Below are 22659 nucleotides of genomic sequence, written 5' to 3' on the forward strand. Positions count from 1 at the left end.
GGAGGTACACAGCACATCCTACTTTGGGATCTAAAGGTACCTTGGATAGATCCTTCCCTCAAAGACTTCACAGTACAGTGGAGTGGACCGATTTGCTTACATGATATTATAATATGATCAGTGCTATTCTAGTAGAATTTGGTAGAAAATATAGGATTCATAGTTATAGGAACAAGAGAAAGCAGCCCTGACCTTGGGAAGAGAAGGAGAAATAGGATGCAGAAAGTAGCAGAGAGCAGTCGTATCCTGCCAAGGACGCTCTCTAGCTGGTGGCTCACTCTGAGCCTTAGCAAATAAACGGCCCCAAGGCAGAGTCAAGGGCATGGTCTGTCTGCCCTCAGCGAGGTGAGGCTGGCGAGGCAGGGCTGGTGGCCGAGGGTTGGGTCCTGGGATTAGCAGGCTGTCGCTGCTAAAGGTGTGGTGACAGCCTGGGGTATGAAAGGCAGAGCTCCCTGCAGGGTGCTGGGGTCATGAGAGCGAGTTGTCACCAGCTGGAGTTTAGACCATCTTCTTGTTTAGCCCTACTGTTTATTTTTCGGGGATCCTTGGATAAGTCACCTAACTTTGCTAAGACTCTGTTTCAACATATGAATGAATGAATGAATGAATGAGGAGGAATTTTTAAAAACTGGAGTGTGATACTAAACTAACAGTGGTGATGACTGGCTACAATTAGATGAAGTAAACAGCGTTGCAGTTGGTAAAAGTGTGCTTGGTTCGAGGTGGGTGTCACTAAGCATTAGCCACTTCTAGAAAGGCCAAGCCTGGAAGCTCTGAGATGAATAGATCGGGTCCAAGGCCCTTAAAGGCTGGAGTTTGGCAGAAATACACACAGGCTGTGAACTCTAATTTGGAGTGATACTTGTTACACCAAGGGGTTGTGAAGCATTGTGGGAGCCGTGTGTAGGGTAGAGATAAAGGGATAGTCTTTAGGATCAGAGGGACCCAGACTGAAATTCCAAGTTCCCCATTAACTCTATTAGATTTGGCATGTGAGCTTCAGTTTCAGTATATACCCGAAGGCTGTTTGAAGGATTAAGTGAAATAGTACATGTGAAACCCTTGGCCATTCATCCAATCGATTGACACTTACTTAGCGCCTACCATATCCCAAGCCCTGATGTGGGGGCCTCATGTCTAGCACATAATAAACACCTAATAAGTGGTAGGTAACTGTTAGCATGGGGAAGACATGCTTCTGTTTAAAGGACATAAGGGAAAGCTTTTTAGAAGAAACAGCTTCTTCTAAAGAAGCTTTGTGTGCCACCCAGGGGATGAGAGACTGTGACAGTGAAAAATGAATTTGGGAGGGCAAATTGGAGTTATATGCTAACAAGGTAACTAATGACACATTAAGGAATTGAGAATCTGCTTATTGTAGAAGAAGGAAGTGCTGCAGGTTTTGAGCAGGAGAATAACTTGATGAGCCCCATGTTCTGTAGAGACCCCAGCAGTTGTGAGTGGGCTGCACAGGGAGTCACATCGGAGCAGAGGCAGGAGGATGAGTTAGGAGAGGGGAAGTGTTTAGAGCAACTGAAATGGCAGAGAGCAGCCCTCACTTCTTTTGTGCTGGGGGCCCTGATACTATTCTAATGAAAATTTCGGGATCTAGGAATTCTTACTAAAAAGTTTCACCTTTGGCAGAAACAGTTTCTTGCAAGTTTGTCTGCAGCAGCCTTGCTGGGTAGGAGCACAGATAGGAATTCACAGTAAGAGCTTAGACTTCTCCGGGGATGGGGGTAAAAATAGAACTGTCTTCTGTTCTCTGGGTTTTGCAGGAAGAAATTCTCTCGGTTGGCTCACAGTAGCTGGGAACAAAAGGGAACCCTTTAAGGCTGTGGGAAATACCTATCAAATGGGGCAGGCACTAGCTTTTCCAGAAAAGCAGCTCTTTGCAGCATCAGTTAAATCCAATCAGTACGAAGCAGGTGTAAAATTAAAATTTAATCTCAAAAGACCCTTAACCTTCACTGAACCAGACTGAATAAAAGAATATGATTTTTAATCCTCAAATGAGTTCAGTTAGATTTCCCTTGAGGGATTCATATCCACCAGAAAAGCTAATCGAGGACACCCTTAAGCAAATAACAAGTTATTTTAGTTATTAATTTATAGTCTGTCCCAGGAATGTGCCATAAGTATCCACACACACACACACACACACACACACACACATTCTACTTTTCTTCTGGAATGTTCCTTCTATCCATCGTTTAGCTAAATTGTAGAGTTGCTTCAACTTGCAATTCATAACAAATCAGAATAATGATATTATATTTTATTATATCTGTGTCATTATCAGTAATAGCTACTAGCATTTATTGAATCATTACTATTTGTCTGACACTATACTGGAAGAGTCCCTGGCTTATCCTGTGGAATCCTCACACTGACGCCATGATTATTGTGCTCTTGTCCACCCTTGTGACATGAGAAACAGGGTAGCAGAGGTCGAAAAGCTTGCCCATGTCACACAGCCTGGGGGGGCGCTGCTGGGCTTCGGACCCTGGCCCACGGGCCTGTTGGCTGCCTCTCCAGTACTTGGCCATACTCCACTTGTGTATCATCTCTGACTATCCATCCTGTTTCCTAGTTAGTTTTATAAACTGCTCTTCTGTGCCCACTGGTCTGAGTTTACCTCCCTTGTATTATATTAGTTGCTTTGTGTGTCTGCCTCCCTCTCTAGAATAAATTGTCTCCAAGGGGAGGGACGTGCTTTAATCCGCTTGCCACCCTAACACCTAATGCACTGTCTGGCATATGGTATGGTCCTCATAAATGCTTCAATAAATGAATTAAACAGAAATAGAACATAATTTCCCTGTCAATATTTTAAGCAGGAACGTGGGTCTCTTGGGTGAAATCACCCCACGACTTTTTCTTAAACACTTATGACGAAGATGAAGATGATGTCACCTGGGGCGATGTATTATCAAGACCTTTGCCATCAGAGACTTTAAATCTCACCACAGGATGAAAACATATCTATCAAATAGTATTTACATTGTGACAAAACAATTAACCTTAAGATATTGAATAAAAGAGCTCTGATAAAAAGGAAAAAATGAGTATAAATAGACTATACAGATCTATCAATTGATAAAAGCCAAACAAGTAAAGGGAAAGAAAGATGATCATAAACCCAAATAAAATAAATTTGAGCAACCCCACAGCCTTTCCTAATCTCCTTCCATCCCAAAATTGATAGTCGCTGTCACAGCATGGCAGCCGATCTTTCCTTTCCGCTGCATGGCAGAGCTGGGTAGCACCTGTATATTTTTCTGTTGAGCAGATTACAATATTCCCCACTAGCATTGACAGGGAGAGTGCTTAATCGATCAGGACGGCCTTTGACATTGGCTAGACTCTCGCATGGATGCTGGAGGTGGATGTTGTTTTATGCTTTTCCACAGAAGAACAAACAGAGGTTCAGGAGGAGAGACGAGACTTAGATTGTATTCAACTGGGGCTGTTCCCAGTCCTTCTGTGGCCTGTTCCACCTGCCCTCGGTTCACATGCCCTTGAGCTCTGCTCAGTATCCCCCACGGGTGTGCTGTTGGCATTTAGGGTGGACATTTCTCTGTATACATCGTAGGGATATGTAGCATCCTTTGCTCCCAAGCTTACATACCAGTTGCTTCCTTAGCATTAAGACATCCAAAAATGCCATGTGTAGACACCCCAGGGGGTGAGCTACTCTGTGTAAATGACTTACCCCAAAGGCTCCACAGTAACACCCATCGAGGGAGCTGAGTTAATGGCAGCATCACTTTCTTTACATTCTTTTTCTCCCCCTTCAATTTTCTTCCTTTTAGTTTTACTCGTCCAGGAAGAGGCTCCTGGCTTGGTAGAGGTGGCCCAGACGTGGGGCAAGAACAGTCCATCATTTCTCTGGAAAACCTGGTCTTTGGAGCTGGATACTGCAAGCCAACTTCCTCAGAGGTAACGTCTGCACAGGGCAGTGGCCCCGCGACTAGCAAACTTCACATTGCAGGGTGTGCTCTGAGATTCCTGCTTCTGTCAAATGCCATCTATAGAGATCCTTTGCTTATTTGTGTCTTCCTCTCACTGTCCATCATCCTCCCTTGTGACACTGTAACATTTATCTAACACATCCCTAATGCCAAGCCCTGGGGTCGACACAGGAAATACGTCCTTCATATGGTGCCTCTTATGTGTGGTCCCCTGGAAGAGTAAGGTTCCCTGGAGGTTAAGAGGCTATGTTATGCAGGGCTTCCCCCAGACTGTGGTAGCATAGGAGGTCTACTGGCATTGAGCCATGCCCGGTTTCAAAATCTGGCTCCACCTCTCCTTTGTTCACTTTCTGAGCATCAGTTTTCCCACCTGTAGAGTGGGGTCACTGATGGTTAATCATCACATGGAGTGTTATGTGTATCCACTGTTGTAATATGTGAAAAGTTCACAGCTCAGTACCTGGTGCTCCTAGCTGCTCACTGAATGTGCATATCCGCCCTTCCCTCTGTTCCTTTGTCCCAAGAAACATACGTTACTCTTTGAGGATGTGCAGGGCTTTGGCCACACACAGTATTACTTTGTCCTTACATTGTCAACCTAAAATAATCAACAAGGTCAGAATCTAGTTTAAAAGGAGTTTATTCGAGTGCAGAGGTTGAGGACTGCAGCCCGGGACATACTTCCAAGTTGCCTTGGAGAGTGCTCTGGAGAAAAAAAGAGAGGCACAAAGTGTTCGAAGAAAACAAGGAAGCATCAGGAGAGGAGGTAATTATAAAAGTGGTTCTTCAGGAATTCTCATTGGGTTACAGCAGTAACATTGGTTCGTGATTGGCTGGACATCGCTGAACTATAGGGTGGGTGGCAGTTTACGGCTACTTGGCGTCAGTTAGTCTAGAGCCTGAGCTCACATCGAGCTCAAGAGTATGTGAGACGTGACTGGTGCTACACTGTAAATGCCTTTCTGGACCTGATGATTTAAAGGGACTCACATCCCTCAGATAATTTTTTTTTTTGTCTTTCTCAGGGTAGTGTGTTTTTATTAGTGGTCTGCTCAGAAATAACTAGCCTGTATTATTCAGGGTTTTCCAGAGAAATAGACCAATAGGAGATATAGATATACACACACTCACACACACACAATCACATATACATATACACACACATGAAAAGATTTATGATGAGGAATCAGCTCACATGATTATGGAGGCTGAGAAGTCCCAAAATCTGCAGTCAGCAAGTTGGAGACCCAAGAGAGTAGTTTACGGTTGCGGTCCAGTCTAAGATTAAAGGCAGGAGAAAGCTGATGTCCCAGATCAAAGACCGTGAATAAGAGATATAAAATTCTCTCCCACTCAGCCTTTTTGCTCTAGTCAGGCCCTCGGTGGGTTAGAAGAGGCCCATTCACCTGGGCGAAGGCCGTCTGCTGTACTCAGTCCGCCAGTTCAGATGCACCAGAAACACCCTCACAGACACGCCCAGGATAATGTTTGACCAAACATCTGGGCACCCATGGCCCAGTCAAGCTGACACATAAAATTATCCATCACAGAGTCCACATTATAAGTTTGAAAGGCTGTCCACACTCGCACAGCCCCCAAAAGAGGTGCTTCATCTTCCTGGGCGTTGGGCTCTGTGCTTAGACTATTCAGAATGTCGGGTGATGCACTCAGCTCACTCTCCTGTGACATCCCCTTTTCCATCTCTGAGACCCGATGGGGAGGTCTGGCTGTGAAAGCTGCCCAGATCATGTCTCCATATGGTCCAAGCTGCCATGCCACGTGTTCTCATGGCCTTGAAGAACAAAGACAAGAGCTGCTAAGACCCTCCCGAGAGACGGGGAACCTGAAGCCAGAACAGGGCTCTGTGTCTTGGAAGGAGTAGACTTTAGAGCCAGGTAGAGTCAGCTTGAGGGTAGACTTCAGGGACTTAGAAATGCAGGACTTGGACAAACACCAGGCTTGTCAGAACGCAGCATCCTTGGCGTTGACACAGGTCCCAGTGTGTTGTAACTGAGTGAGGAAGGAAGCAAGTGGAAAGTTGAGCCTGCCAGGGTGCGGCGGATGTTATTGGTAGCAGACTCTGTATGACCATCCCTGCAAAAAGGTCCCCAAGGGATGACTGAAACCTTTGCTGTGACCACATCACAGTCCAATTTCTCCTCCTCCCAGTCCGCCTTCTCTCACACCTCCACGTGTGCCGTCCCAGACAGCCTCCCCAGTAGATCTGCTACCTGAAAACCCGCCCGCTCAGACCCTGTTGTCCAGGAAACTTGGCCTGGGACATTAGGAAATACCAGCGGTCACAGATCAGTTCAAAGCGCTTTTAACACTTATCTCCCAAGTTAAGGGCTGTTGGTGGTGCTAGAGGAGCATGAGAATGATTACGGTAAGGTGCCTTCATTGAAGAAATTCTGATATACAACTTCCTACACATCCTTCCAAGACCTTGTTCAGATGCTATCACTGCTGTGAAACTACTCTCTGATTCCCTAGGAAGAAATACTTTCTCCTTAATTCTCTGGGCATCTCTGCCTCTCCTCCACTGGACTCTGAGTAGGTGGGGATAGAGACCGTCCCATTCAGCTCCACGACCGCGCCGCCCAGCAGCATGCCTGGCACACATAGTTAGTGCTCAAGAAGTGTGTGTGGAATGATTGACTGGTACACGTGTGTGAATCATGTTCATGGAGAAAGCTGAGCAGCAAGAGAGTGAAGCCACACAGACCGTCATTGCTTTCTAAGGCAGCAGAGGGAAACCGAATGGAGGGGGCTGAGGAGCGGTGGGCACCACCACTGACATGTGAGTGCCCAGCAGGGCAGCCCCGGGAGGCCGTGCAGATCCCTAAACCTGGTACGGGGTGGGGTGGAGTGGGACACACTGTAGGTCATTTCAGCCCACCGGACTCTGCCAGGGAGGACACCTCTGAGCATGGGCCAGTCCCAACTCGATCTCTGAGACTGTTGTAATGCGCTAGAGAGAAAATTCTGGTTTCAAATACCTGCTGTGGTAAATACTGTATTACTCAGGAGAACTCCTTCATTCTTGTGGAAACTCAATTTTCTCACCGGTGAAATGGGAAAATATCTATCTTTTAAAGAGAATTTTAGGAGTTAATATGTGTAAAAACATTACAGAAATAGACTTAGTAGGCACATGATACAGTATAGTTTTTTTGTTTTTTTTCTCTTTCTTGGGTATTTTTAGGGATGTGTGTCAAAGCAGACCTCCCTGTCTTTTACGAGAGTCAGATAAAATGGCTTGTCTGTGGGTGCTTAGCATTGAACTTGCTCGTGGAACGTAGCTCAATGGGTTATTTTCAGGACTTGATTCCTTTCCTGTGCATTTTCCATTTGGGGCCCATCCAATTATGTGGATTCAGTGCTGTGCGCCCACCCTGTGCCTTCCCACCAGGCAAGGTCTGCCAAGCAAAGAATAAAATCCACTGCCCTCACCCGCGCCGCCCCCCACCCCCACCCCGGGAGCTCTGTATCCAAATCCCTGCGAAGCCCAGTGCATTAACAAATACCATCGGAATCCTCACAGATTGCAGCATCAGCTGGAAGGATTAGAGAACAGGTGCTTCCTTCAAAATAAGCCTTTCCTTGCAGAGACATTTACAAAACTATAGTTTCATAGCAAAATGAGCTGGTTGGCATGAAAAATCATGGGGAGGTGAGGGCTGACGTGGCAGGCCATGTCCCTTTCTCATTGGCCCCAGCCCTTCCCCCTTGTGGACTCTGTTCTTTCCTGCTGCACCTTTGACATTTACACCTTCAGATTTCGAGTTGGTGGGGTGAGGGCTTGTGTTCTTCTCCATCCCAAACCAGCAGCTTTGCACTGGTCGGGGGGTGATTTGCCCTCATTGGCTTCTGGCTTATCTGTCAGTGGGGATGCTAATGCCTGGCTCACAGGGTTGGCGAGAAGATTATATGAAATACGCTTATAAGGGTCTTAAGCATAAAGCCTGAGTCAAAAGTGCCCAACAAACCCCCTGTTGATATCATTTTCTTTCATTTATCCACATAATTAAATCAAGTGTTACTCCAACAGCTTCAGTGTGGTCTTGTGGTGGGACATTGAATGAAGAGTCCTAAATGTGGTTTTGTTCTTGGCTTCAGCATTAACATGCTGTGTGACCTTGGGCTAGCCACTTGACCTCTCTGGGTCTCAGTTTCCCAAGGGGTAGAAAGAAAATTGGATGTGATCATCCTAGAGACCTCCTTCTGCCCTTTTTCTGCTGCTTTTTACTGTGATATCCTTGACACTGCCTCGTAGAGTTGGGGGCAGGTGGCACATGCCTGATATATCAGTCTAGCTTCTCTTGAGAAACAGAACCAATAGGCTATGCGTGTGTGTATTGAACACCTCCTCTGCCTCAAGGTGCACTGTTAAGCCATTGATGTGCATGGACTCCTTCAATTCACATACGGACTTATTCAAATTTCCTTTTACAATGAAAACATGAGACAGAGAGAGGTTAAGGTATGTCTCCCCTGTCATACAGCTGGGCAGGGGCCATTATATCTTCTGCCAGACTTAGCGCTCTGCCAGAGCGGGGTGTGTTTCTGGTTTATTCACCTGTGTATGCCTGGCACGTGGTCTATGCTCAGGAAGCCTTTGTTGAATGAATGAGTATTGGATGCCATGGAATCTGAGAACATCCGAATACAGGAGAGCAAAAGCACTGGCAAGCAGAGTGTGAGGCATTTGACTTTCCCAACAGATCTGTTCCCAGTTGGCACTTTGAGCCTTCCTGGTCCTTTGCTCACCTGCAGAGATCACAGGTGCCTCCCCGTTGTGGGTAGTGTGTTCTATGAGAGCAGGCTCTGTCTGAGATGGGGATTCTGGCCACCAAAGTGGAATCCCCCCATCCTCCGTTTGACTTAGAAGATGGTTTTCCCAGACAGAGGAACATATGTCATTGGGAGAATGTTCAACGTTGCCGCTCTGAAGCCAGCTTTCTCTTAAGTTGGATTGCAGAGAATTGTACAATACCTTCCTTGAAGTGAGTAATGCTTATACTGTACGTGCACATGATGTGCTTAGCTTTACAAGACCCCTTCCATGCTGAGCCTTGTATCGTGACAGCCCCTTCTGCACTGATGGGAGGTATATATACAGCAGGAAAGGGTGGTGCTGGAGAAACTGAGGCACGGGCAAACTCCTAGGAAGAAATTTTCCCTCTCCCAGCCATGCTCTTTTTATATGCTTTCACCCCCATTTTTATTGGGTTCCTTGCACATTACCCTTGCTTTGAATATACCCTCGCTTGTTATTGTAAACATTCTCATATCCTTTTCACGAATATCTAGAGTCGTATGTATAAGACATAGACATTAGCTATAACTTAAACATGTCATTATATTACCTCTGTATTGGGACATCTCTATGAGCAGAGACACCACCATTGGTTTATTCACTAATAAAATATTAATCAGGCACGAACTATGTCTCAGGCACTGTGCAAGGAGTTAGTGACAGGACAATGGAAATGGAGCCTCAATCCCTTCCTTGTGGAGCATCTTCATTTCTAGAGCCCTCAGCACCCATTAAAGTTGCTGGCACATTGTAGGTGCTCAGTTAATGCTGGATAAATAAATGAGGTGAGAAGCTATATACTTTATCTTCTTATATCTATGATGAGTGACCACAGCTGATATAGCCACCAGACACAGTAGGCACAGTGCCTAGGAACCACAGCAGTTTTAGGGACCGATGGAACATTTTAATTTCATTTCAAATCAGAAGAAAAAAAAAAACAATCTGATCCACTCTAAATTATATTCATCTTTACACAAACAGGTATAAAACTATAATTTTATACTTGTTTCATGGATGAGGGAGTTGGCAAAAGGCAAAAGTGTCTAGAGCCCACAAAAGTCATAATTCAACCCTGGGAGCACTTGTTCTTATTCCTCATTATTGTTTCCTGATCGCAGACAGAAGAAAAGCAGAGATTAGTGAGCCCAGTTGATTTCCTCAAGGCAGAAGGATACAAACCTAGATCGAAGTCCTCTGTTTGGTCCCAGGCTTTGTTGACACTCATTGTGGCAGCATGTTGTCATGCACCTGGAATGTGCTACATGGACATTTGTACATGGATGGAGTAGCCGAATACAAGAGGCACCAGTGTTGCCTCTTGTGAATATTATGCTTTAAGGTTAAATACCTGGAAAGGAGCAGGAGTTACCAGGAAAACGTCCTCCAGATTAATCCATGTTGTTATAGGTGGCAGGATTTTCTTATTTATTAAGGCTGATTAATAGTCTATTGTGTGTATTTGTTTTCTTTATCCATTAGTCGAAGGGCATTCAGGTTGTTTCTATGTCTTGGCTACTGTGAATAATGCTGCAATGAACATGGGAGTGCAAATATCTCTTTGAGACCCCAATTTCAACTATTTTGGATACATACTCAGAAGTGAGATTCCTGAATTGCATAGTAATTTCATTTTTAGTTTTTTGAGGATTCTTCATGCTGTTTTCCATAGTGACCACACTATTTTACATTCCTACTGACAGTATACAAGGGTTCACATTTCTCCACATTCTTGTCAGGGCTTCTTTTCTTTTTTTCATATAGTAGTCATCGTAACAGGTGTAGGGTGATATCTCATTGTGGTTTTGGTTTGCATTTCCCTGATCATTAGTGATGTTGAGTATCATTTCATAAACCTGTTAACTATTTGTATGTCTTCTTTGGATAAATTTCTACTGAAGTCCTTTGCATATTTTTAATGGAGTTATTTATTTATTGTTTTCTTAGTTGAAAGAGTGCCTTATATATTTTCAATATTAACCCCTTATTGGATATATGTTTTATAAATAGTTTTTTTCCCCCCATCCAGTAGGTTGCCTTTTCACTCTATTGGTTGTTTTCTTTGAGGTTCACTTTTTAGTTTGGTGTCATTCCACTCATCTATGTTTTCAAGAGTTGATTTTCAAGGTGAATGTCCCCTTATGTTTTCTTCTAGGAGTTTTATGTTTTCAGGTCTGACATTTAAGTCTTTAATCCATTTTGAGTTGATTTTTGTGTCTGTTATAAGATATGGGCCCAATGTCATTCTTTCAGGTGTGGATATCTAATCTTCTCAACATCATTTTTTACAGAAACTATCCTTTCCCTATTTTGTATCCTTGCTACCTTATTGAAGATCACTTGACTGTATATAAGTAAGCTTATTTCTAGGATTTCTATTATTATTATTTTTATTATTTTTAAATCAATTTATTGAGGTATGATTGACATACGTAATATTTACAACTTGGTGAGTTTGTATGGGTTTGCAATTTGGTTCAGTTGGCCTATATGTCTGCTTTTATGCCAGTACCATACTGTTTTAATTATGGTAGTTTTGTAATACAGTTTGAAATCAGGAAGCGTGATGCCCCCAGCTTTGTTCTTTCTCAAGATTGCTTTGGCTATTTAAGGTCATTTGTGGTTTCATATGAATTTTAGCATTATGTTAAATGACATAAACTAGTTACAAAAGGACAAATACTACATGAGTCTACTTATTGAGATATCTAACATAGTTAAGCTCATAGAAACAAGACCGTAGAAAAATGGAGATAGGCAGAGGCTGAGGGGGAAAGTGGGAAGTTGATGTTCATCGGATATAAAGTTTCAGTTATGCAAGATGGATGAGTTCTGGAGATCTGCTCTACAGTACTGTGCCTATAGCTAACAATCCTGTATTTTGCACCTAAAATTTTATTAAGAGAGTAGATCTCAAAGTAAAATTTCTTACTAGAATTTAAAAAAATAAAAAAAGAAGTTACCAGGGAAACATGAAAACACAATAGTTATTTAAAGTAAAAAATGTTTTATAGTTTAAACAACTGTATTTAATAACTTGTACTAATTTAAGAACTAAGATAACAAATGCTGTTTTGTTCCCCCCATTAAAATGATAAAATTTAAGATTTTTCTTTTACATGATTGTCTGATTTAATAAAATCCTGCAAAATAAATAGCAAATTGCTATGTGATGGGCTTCGAGTATGTGGCAATACGTTACATCAGTCTGCATATAAATCCAGTGTAATTCCACTGTCATTTCCAAAAGAGCCATTTAAATCAGTGAACATGGGCTTTTCATGCAAGTCCACAGTGTTGCTTACTTACGTACCACCCTTTCCTTACTGCAAACTGCCTTGATTCCACATCGCCATCTGTCTCCTTGCTCCTTGCCAATACTTGTAGGCACGATGGGAGATGTCATGTGGCAATGGAGAGGCAGTCGCATCCCTTCCCAGACTGTCCAGGATTCCCCACTGTGTCCTTGGTGCCTAGCATGGTGCACAGTGCATGGCGTCCAATCAACAAATACACACTGACCGGGAAGTGAGGGAGCAGCAGGGCACACAGGCAAGAATACTGCACTTCGAGTAAGGAAACCCGGTAGGGCTAAGCTTGGGTTGTCGGTGGATTAACTGTGAGATCTTGAGCAAGCTATTTAACTACTCTGAGCCTCTTTTTCTTCTTTTCTTAATGGGGAGGATAAAATCTGCTCACCCTAAAAGGTCTGTCTGGGACTCAGGAAGGGTGAGGTATTTCCCCTTTCAAGAATACTTTCCTTGCTACCCGCCTCTTTCTCCCCTCCCTGCTCCCCATCCCAGGATGGTGTGATGGTGACAGTTCAAACCCATGTACCTTTTAACATAAGTGTGACAGCTAAATGTAGTGAGCAATTATGCATATTTGGCTCTATCCTGGATATTTTTAATATACTTCCTCACAGCTCCCTGAATATATTCATATTATATAGTTGAAGAAATTAAAGCTCTCATAACTTAAGCAAATTGGCCAGTGTCAGTCAGTTGGTCCCTGGAGGGACTGGGATAAAAGCCCAGATCTGACTATGTCCAATACTTGCCCTCTGTCCCCTTTGAGTCATTTTCTCCTGCTCAACTCCTTTAATCCCCCTGGCAAGTGTCGGAGTCGTATCTGTTACATTCTGTACCTAGCGAGGAGCAGTCAGCAACAGGTATCTCCTTATAAATAATTATATCAGTGTTAGCTCCATTTTGCAGTGATAAACCTGAGTCTAAGCCACTCATAGTACATTATTGTGAGCTCAAGTGTGAGGCTGTCTGATCCCTGCCCTTACGGGGTTTACAATTTAGCCAGAAAAAAATGATCTTCAAAAAGTAGTTTAATATGAGATGAAAAGCAAAGAAACAAGACTGAAGAACTTCAGATGTTAGTTAACTAGGAGAGACCAGAAACAAATAGATTGACAGCCTACTTAGTAGTTTTTAGAAAAGTATATTGTCGAAGAAACCAGCAGCATGGGCTACAAGAGTGTTTTACTATTCAGGGCTGATGTCAACCCTTGTCCCTCTGATGCTATAGAGCAAGAGGCAGGCTTTGAAAACTATATCATCCCCAAAGGATCATGATCCCCACTGCCCGACTCAGAACAGACCAAGAAAACTAAGGCAGACCCAGACTACATGAGTCCAGGGGCATGGACCAAGGAGTTCCAACCACTAGCAGAATTTGTGACTAACCAGAAAACCTTTCCCACGTCCAGCTACAGGGCCTTCAATTTGCCTTCCTGGCCAAATTTCAGAATTGCCATAGTCCAGGTCTGCTGCATGTCTCCAATTTTCCTCCATCCCCCCAATAGAAGTGTTTTATGTCAGCTACCCTGTTATTTCCTACCATTGTCCATTGTGAAGGGTAGTTAACATCTATTTTCAGGCCTAAGATTGCTGGACATAAAAGAATCATATCCAGACCCAATGTCAACACCACCACCCACTGCTCAGAAATCCTGCAGTTTGAATATGATGCAGTGACTGCATGAGCTTAGCATGTGTTTATTCCAGGTGTTGGTGGAAGGGTGAAGTAGATGGTGTGTGATCGGAATGGCAGTGGTGGCAGAGATTGGCCGCATCCTCATTCATCTTTACATGCACGATTGAAGATAAGTTTCTGAGTCTCCCTTGCAGTTAGTTTGGGGCCATATGTCTGGAGTACACGTCTTATCCCTTGAAAATATTTCGCATGATACTCCAGGCTTTCCACCCCATTCTATGGTGCCTTTGGAAGATGCATGTTAAAGGTGGCCACATTATACAGGATAGAAGGAGCCTGGAGCCTCCAGCCCCTGCTTTTCGTAAACTGCCAGTGAAAGCTGCGGATCCACAGAGGCCTTTGCCGCTGCGATAACTCAGCTTTCACATTGTCACACAGTGAGAGCAGAGAGTTATTTGTTCCTTCAGCACTGTCTGGCGTACTCTGACTATAACTGTGGGTCTCTGGGGAAGAGTACCCTAGATAAAAGGACCGTATTTATCAAAGGCTAGAAGCCTGATGTGCAAAAGCTCTTTAGCGTCTGTGGTGTGGTCTTGAGATTTAGTGTGCCTGTTAAATTTAGTGGAAAATGGGCCAGATCATGGAAGGTCCTGGAGATGAGTCTTTTAGACTCAGTTCCTAACAGGCCCCGTGCAGAAGGTACCAAGGAGGAGGCCACAGCAGGGGAGAGGTATGGAAGGAGTTTTCAGTGGTGTGAACTCCTTGACCCTCCTTCAAATACCTGCCCCAACTATTGGAAACACCCAGAAAAGGGGCCGAGTAGCCTTCTGGTGACAGTGTCCCCAATGGCTGTGTGACTGTGTTGTGCCCATGCACACACATGTGGGTGCTCATGTAGAGAAACACAGTTCTGTTTGCAGGAGGGATAAAGCAATTGCCACAGAAGCAGCTGTGTTCTGTTTTTAACCCAGTCAGCAGAACAACGGGACCATGCACATGTCTATACCTGATGCCCTGCCCCTGAGTCCTAAGTCTAAAATCTCAGCTGGCCCAGGAAGAGCAGCTGCTACCTTCAGATGGCCGGAGAGAATGCCGGGAACCAGGGTACGTCGGGGTTTTGTGTTGTAATACAGGCAGCACTTGTGAGCCTCGCTGTCCTCTTCTCTTCTTTGTCCTTTTCCCAAGTCTCTTAACAGTCTGATGGTACTGCTTGAGACTAACAAGAAGAAAGAGAAATTCCACTGTGCACCCAAAAGTCATGGGGTGCATGCTGCACGCCCCCCATAACCTAGCTCCTGGGAGTCTGTCATTCAGCTCAGCCTATGAAACCTGCCTTGTAGAATACAGGTCTACTCCCTGCCAGCATATGTCCGTCAAGCTCCACAACCTCTTAGCTCTATATACTCTTTAGCCTGAACATCAGAAGTCTAACATATTTGCCCTTCCTAGCAGCTTGTTAGTGCTAAACAACCTTGAACATGGTACCAGGCCACAGGCAGAGAGCATGTGTCCGTGGGGCTGGCCCTGCAGTTGGGATGACACAATAGGTATTAACCAAGAGTTAATAACTTCTGGATAGTCTTTTCTTTAATAGGTATATCTGAGCCGTACCCCTAGAGATTCTGATTCAGCCCAGCTAAAGTGAAGTTTAGATAGCAGTATTTTAAAAATCTCCCCAAGTGATTCTGATGTATGCCTCCAGTGAGGTCTCCTAGAATGGTCCCAAAGGTACAGACTTTGGAGTTGGACACATGGGTTCAAACCTAGGATCTGTCACTCTGGGACTTGATGTCATCATTTAACTTCTCTGAGCTATAGACAATGTATATGTAAAGTGCCCAACCCAGGTTGGGAGCTCAGTAACATTCGTGACTCAACCAGGGATTTTTTTTTCTGTCTTAGGCAGGCTGCAGAAGCTGTAACATACCTACTTCTGCATAGTCTATTAGATTTTGTTGATTGCAAGATTCAGGATTTACTACAGAGACGTGACAGTGGGGAGTTATTTTTCAATGGATAAAAACAAGATGAGTAAGTTCTGCTTACAGAGATCTACTGTACAACTTAGTGTCTATAGTCAACAATAGTGTATTGCACACTTAAAAATTAGTTGAGAGGGCAGATCTTGTGCTAAGTTTTCTTATCACACACACACACACAAAAAAAAAAACCAGACAAAAAAATAGAACACAGCAGAGAGGCACAACAAGGGAACATTTGGAGGTGATGAGTATGACTGTATCCTTGATCATGGTGATGGTTTCACAAGTGTATGCATGTGCCCAAAGTCACCAAATTGCATACATTAAACATATGCAGGGTTTTTTCTTTGTTTATCAATTATACCTCAATAAAGCTGCTAAAAATAAAAACAAATTTTAAAAGGAACAGGTAACAGGACTCCCATAGGAAGCTAAAGGAGGGAGCAATAGTATGTCTAGAGTTTTAGGGAATCAAGTGAGAAATTCTGGATCCAAGGCAGGTCCCAAGGGGCTAGATGGGAACGTTCAGGGATGCCCATGCTAAAGTGCCCTGTCAGCTGCCTGAGCTATCCTTGCTTTGCTGATTCACTTTGTATATACATCCTTCCTTCCCCCAGTCCCAAATAGTTGGCTTTCTCTCTATGTCCCAGAACAAATCTCAAAAGAAGAGAATCAGTTTGGTTAGGACAGATGAGCATCTATATTTGAGCAGAGATTTTAGCAACAGCCATGTCAAAGGTCACTGGACATCCCGGGGATTGACTGTCCTTCAGTCACATGTCTGCCCTGGCCCAATATGTTGTGAACCTGGGAGGTAGGGCCACGTGGAAGAGAACATATCCTCTCTGCTGAAGAAAGGGCAATTTGTTGTGGAGCATGCTTTATACAGAGGGCCCTGCGTTAGCCAGGCTCTGCCCAACCTCAGGGCCTTTGCACCTGTTATACCCACTTACTGGACAATCCTCCTTTGGCCTTGTTCATCCTTCAGACCAGTTTAAAGGTCAGTTCCTCAGGACAGCCTGAGTTCTGCCTCTTTCCCCATCTCCTCCTTCCCTCCTCCATGTCTCCACCTCCTACACTCTGCTTCACCTCCTTTCCTTCACTGTAACTATCTTTGCCAAGAACCTCTTTGTCATCTGTGCCATTCCTGAATCAGTCTCTATGGATTGATTTTTCTCCTCATATGTGATGTATTTTCCTGCTTCTCTGTATGCCTACTAGTTTTTGATTGATGCTAGGCATTGTGATTTTAGCTTTTTTCAGTGCTGGATATGTGTGTGCGCGTGCATGAGTGTATGTGTTTGAGCTTTGTTATGGGATGCAGTTATTTGGAATCTGTGTGATCTTTCCACGGCTTGCTTTTTAAGGTTTGTTAGGTGAGGTCAGAGCAGCCTTTACACTAGGGCTAATTTTATCCAACTATTGAGACAATGTTCTTCTGAGTTCCCTATTCAGGGTCCCCTGAATTCTGAGGTTTTTCATTCTGGTTTGTAGATACAAAAGTATTCTCAGTCCTATGTGAGCTCTGGGGATTGTTCTCTTGGCTCTACTTTCCAGTACTCTGTCCTGGGAACTCTAGCCCCATTGGGTTCCCTGAACTCTCCTTTCCATCTTCTCAAATCAGAGAGTCTTCCAGGATTTTCCTGAGTTTCACCTTCCTGCAGCGCAGCCCGGAAACTCCCTCCAGGCAGTATATAACAAACAGCAGTAAGGTTCACTTCATTGTTAGTCTACACAGCCTGATGCCCAGTCTTAAAAACATTGTTTCACATATTTTATCTGCTGTTACAGGTGGGTGAGCAAATGTGGTCTCTGTTTCTCTGTATTAGAGAAGCAGTAGTCTCTCTCCTCCCCATCTTCCTTTTTAGATGGAACTTTTGAACATTTCTATGTGTGCAGTTACTCGCTGTCATTTGATTTCCTATTTCCTTGTAAACCATGAGCTGAAATCTATGCTAGCAATTTGAACACAGGACTTGAAATAGGTTTCTTTGAGAGTCCTGTGTGGTATAGCTGTTTTTAATTTCATCATCACCACCAGCACTACCATCATCATCTTCTTCTTCCTTTTCCTCATCGTCATTGATACTTTTTTTTTTTTTTTTTTTTTTTTTTTGAGACAGAGTCTCACTCTGTTGCCCAGGCTAGAGTGAGTGCCGTGGCGTCAGCCTAGCTCACAGCAACCTCAAACTCCTGAGCTCAAGCGATCCTCCTGTCTCAGCCTCCCAAGTAGCTGGGACTACAGGCATGCACCACCATGCCCGGCTAATTTTTTCTATATATATTTAGCTGTCCATATAATTTCTTTCTATTTTTAGTAGAGATGGGGTCTCGCTCTTGCTCAGGCTGGTCTCGAACTCCTGAGCTCAAACGATCCGCCCCCCTCGGCCTCCCAGAGTGCTAGGATTACAGGCGTGAGCCACCGCGCCCGGCCCGTCATTGATACTAAGCACTTACAATGTGCTAGATATACTTCTAGGCTCTTTACCTCTATTTACTCATTTAACTAAAATGACAACTTACGAGGCAGGTTATTAATAATCTCATGTTTAAGAAGAAGAAAGTGAGGCACAGAAAGCTCAAGGAAGCGGCTCGTGAGCAGCAACCTAGAACGCAAACCCAGGCAGCTCCAGTGCCTTGAGGCTCAACAACTGTGCCGTTTGCCTTTCACACGCAGTTGGCAGTTGATCACAGCCGGACCTGTCCAGGAAGTCCCAGAGGAGAGGGTGGCCCTTCAGAAGCGGATTGGAGTGACATTTGAATTACACTTGCCTAGGGCTCTGAAAGAAACAATGGGTCTGTTCCAGACTCCAGGCTAGAAGGATGTGCCAACCATGTGGTAGAGGCTCTTGTCATAATATTGTCCCCTGTAGGCAACCCAAGCATTTCAGATTATGTACCTGCTTTAGTAGCTCCAAGATGTGCTGTAGACGCTGGATCCAGATTGTTTATGTTCTGCTCTTGACTCTGCCACTCTCTATGCACAATAGTGCGCACGTGCGTGTGGCGGGGAGGGGATTTAAGGCAAGTCAATTACCCTCTTGTGGCTGAGTTAAACTCATTGTAAAATAGAAATAATATTAATAAGGACAATTCATAAGTCGGGTAAGAAGTAAATGAGTTAATGTATTAAAACACAGAAGGTAGTGCAGGGCGCGAGAGCAGCCTTCCCTAAGTTGGTGTCTTTGAATAGTTTCTATTAACTGCTTATGACAAGCACATAGGTGTTGATCTCTGTGTCCACCAAGCATGAGTTCTCGTAGGGGCAGAGCAGCCAGGTAGGACACCCTTGCAGCAATCTAAGAGAGAACCTGATGCACACTAATGACAATAGGAAACTGAGGAAACAAGTAAAGAGAGTCACTTAAGAGGGCGAATAAATAGGTCCGGGTGAAGGAGACAGAAAACTCAAGGATAATTCTGATTTTCTGTTTATGCTAATTAGGGAATAGTATGGTCTTTACCATTTGTTGTCTGAAATCATGCTCCTTTGGTATTTTCTCAATTTGCATCTCAAATATTTATCCAGACTTTCTGGTTCTTACTGTACAATTACTGAGTGGCCTTCCTGAACTTGTGGGGGTTCTGGGCGCCATCTGGTACCCAGTGGATTTTTGTAAAATGACTAAAAGCAGGAAATCAATTCCTGTGATGAAAGTGGCCAGGGACAGGTTCCAGGTTTAGCAATTCTAGGCGTTACAAGAGAATAGGGATCCTATTCTCTTGTAGGGAAAGGAATAGGGATCCTTTCCCCAAAATATCAGCCTGTTCTCCCCATAAGTGTCCTCTTTTCTCCTTGAAAAACAAGCAGGACCAAAGGAGTGTTCCAAACCCCAGACTTTCCATCTCCCATGTCATACATAATTGAATATATTTGATAGTTTCTATCATCTTGAAAAATCACTTTTCAAATATTGAAATAATAAAAGATCCATTTAGGAGCAGTACTGCAGATATTACCTTCTGTTCCCATGGAGACCAGATTACTAGTGTTCAGTTGTGTGATTCTTAATGACAGTTGCAGATACAACTCATGCTGAGTTAGCCTCGTCAGTAAACATGTGATATTCATCATCACCTGCAAATATGTTCGACTCATTTTAACTTATATTTATTGTTGGGATTTTATAAATGGTTTTCTTTTCTAGTTTGGTTCAATTTAATTTTCTTTAAGGCAGATTACCAGTGCAGGTAAGCATTTTCTTGGCTGTGTGGTCTATTCATAAATTGTGTGTGTGTGTGTATGTGTGTGTGTGTGTGTGTGTGTGTGTGTGATGGAGGGGAGAAGGACATTGATCAGGGTCTCTAGAATGTAAACTCAGCGGCCATAGTACACCTTGGGAAGCAAGAAATCTAGTACCCAGGAAAAATGAAAGGAGAAGGGAAATTTATTGAGCAAGTACTCTGTGCTATACACAGTGTTCAGTTTTTGCATACGTGATCTCTTCTGACTTTTCTAATATCCATGTACATTTCTAAGTATGAGCCCCACTCTACAGAAGATAAAATACAGGATCCGAGAAGCCAGGCATCTTTTCTAAGAGCAGTTATGTGAGTTCAAATTCTAACCCACCTCTACAGTTCTGAAGTGCTTGTGCTCCTGTGTGTGTTGCACTAAATTAATTTGTGATTGGGAGCGGAATATATTGCTGGCCCCCTGGGATCTCTATGGTCGTTCTCATGGTTAATATATTCAGAGTGACTGACACATGATAAATGTCAAATGAATGATAGCTTTCTTCTCCTTTTTCCCTCTCCTGCTTTTAGTTTTTCTCATTATTTTTAGTTATAGCTATAATTAAAAGCAATGGAAGTAGGATTATTATCTTTTCTCATGTGCACAAACAGTTTTGGTTAATTTAAGCACTAGATTTACATGGATGCAGTTTTTATTTCCCCCCAAAGTCTCATTGCACACATACTTGGAAGTAATCTGAGTTATCATGTTTCCATAAATACTAAATTTCCACCCATTAAAGTCTATCCAGTATACTTAGCATGAAGAGGTGGAAGTTAAATATGACATCCTTTAATAGTCTCGTTGTTTGGAAGAGAGAGGTGATTTTTTTATATAGAAATTAGAATTCCTTAAATGTAAAAGCTTGCCTAGAAGAAGCCCTCAAGTTTCTTATCTTCTTCCCAGGTCTGTTTCATAGTAACATTCAACTTCTTCTCTTTTCCCATTTTATCTCCGTCACTACAAAAGCTCTGTGAAGGAAGGGACTAGGTATTTCTCGAACACTGATGTATCTCTAGTGCCTCACACATAGGAAGAAACTCACTGAATATTAAGAAATGCATGAGAGAACAAATGAATAACTTCATGAAGACAGCTAGAAGCAAGGTGGTTTCATTGTCATTTTACAGTGGATAGTGTTGGAATTCCAAATCAGTTCTTCTAACTCAAGCTAAGAATTCTTTGAACTATACCATTTTGTTGCCCAGATATGACTATCCAGAAATATGTCAATAATTCTAGCCATAAGCACATTCTTCAATTTAGTTACCATTTACATAAACATTGGTTATGGATAAGATTTCCAGACTTTTGACCTCAGTGGGCATGTTTGTCAGGTGCTATATGAAGATGAGGATGATGATGATGATGATGTTGACCATGTTGATGACAGCCAACACTTACATATAATATCTCATTATCCGTCACAACAACTATGAGACTACTATTATCATCCCATCATATGCATCAGGAAACTAAGTTAACAAGTTATTTGTCCAAGTTCAGACACCTGTAAAGGGAAGAAGCTGGCAGACTCCACAGCCCAAGGGCCTGGGAAAGCTCTGCAGCCTACTGGTTATGTGTCCTCATGCCTCAATTCCCCCCTTTATGACATGGTCAGGATTGTAGCTATCTTCCAAGGGCACGACTTATGTGCATATGCTTATTGCAGAGACCACCAGGCCAAAGCTTCCTGTGAATGAATCAGAACTTAGGGACCAGATTTTCACTCTCCAACATGCCTTCTATCACTAGCTGTTTAGCTTGATATAGAAACAGCTATGCTTTCTAAGTGCCATCTTATTTATAAACACATCACAGGACACTGAGTATTTATTTCTCAAATGAATGACAAAAGCAGAACATCAGAAAAATTATTTTTCAGAGATTTCCGTTGGCCATCTTTTTCCTTTTCAGAATGAATGTCACTTGCTCAGAGGAGCTTTACCTGACAACCCTTACCTTCATCCTTTTCCATTAACCCTTAGTGCACTGCACATATCACTGCAGATGGTTGTCTGTCTTCGCTACAGACTGAAAAGGCCCCACGAGGGCAGACATCTGTCTTCATGCTATAACCCTCATCATCCATGCAGCACCTGTTGCTCAATAAATATCATGTGCGTGAATGTTATTAAAATCATTCTGAAAAATTATTATCTCACAATGGATCAGATATGTCCTCTTTTATCTAACCACTCCTTCCGATGGTTGTAAATCTTGTTGGTAGTGTCTTCATAGAAACTTTTGTCATAATCATTTAGATTTTAATTGGCAACCAGCAACTTGCTGCCACCATTCCAATCCAGATCCCCCATTCCTGGAGTAGATATGGCAAGGAAACCCTCTTGGAACCAAGCCTTCGGATTTTTCCAGTTATAGACAGCCTCCTTGTCTGTAGTCTCCTTGTCTGCTACTAACATAGTCTGCTCCAGTATTTATTATTGGAAATTAATCTCATTCCTCACTGACTTCTGCTGCCCCCTCTGCCTCACTGGCTGCTTTCTCTGGGTAGCTCAGAGAATCCTATTTCATACTGATCTCATTCTCTTTCACAAGAGAACTTTCAAAAAAATCGATGCTTGCTCATGGCTGCCAGAATGTCTGCTGAGGGCTTTGGGGAATACTCTAACCTTCACTTGGCATCACCTCTAGGATGTGAGCCACTCATGGGGGGCAGGCATGGTGGGGAGAGGGAAG

At 43.3% G+C, this 22659-nt stretch overlaps 1 protein-coding gene across 1 annotated transcript in view; it reads left to right on the forward strand.

Moving 5' to 3' along the window:
* Positions 1 to 22659, forward strand: part of FAM135B (family with sequence similarity 135 member B) — a 283291-nt gene that overhangs the window by 200718 nt on the left and 59914 nt on the right. The window contains exon 7 of the mRNA XM_069465957.1: positions 3816 to 3942. Coding sequence (XP_069322058.1) covers positions 3816 to 3942 — 127 coding nt within the window. The remainder of the gene's footprint in view (positions 1 to 3815; positions 3943 to 22659) is intronic.

This window comes from Eulemur rufifrons, chromosome 3, assembly GCF_041146395.1.
Source record: "Eulemur rufifrons isolate Redbay chromosome 3, OSU_ERuf_1, whole genome shotgun sequence".
Lineage (NCBI taxonomy): Eukaryota > Metazoa > Chordata > Mammalia > Primates > Lemuridae > Eulemur > Eulemur rufifrons.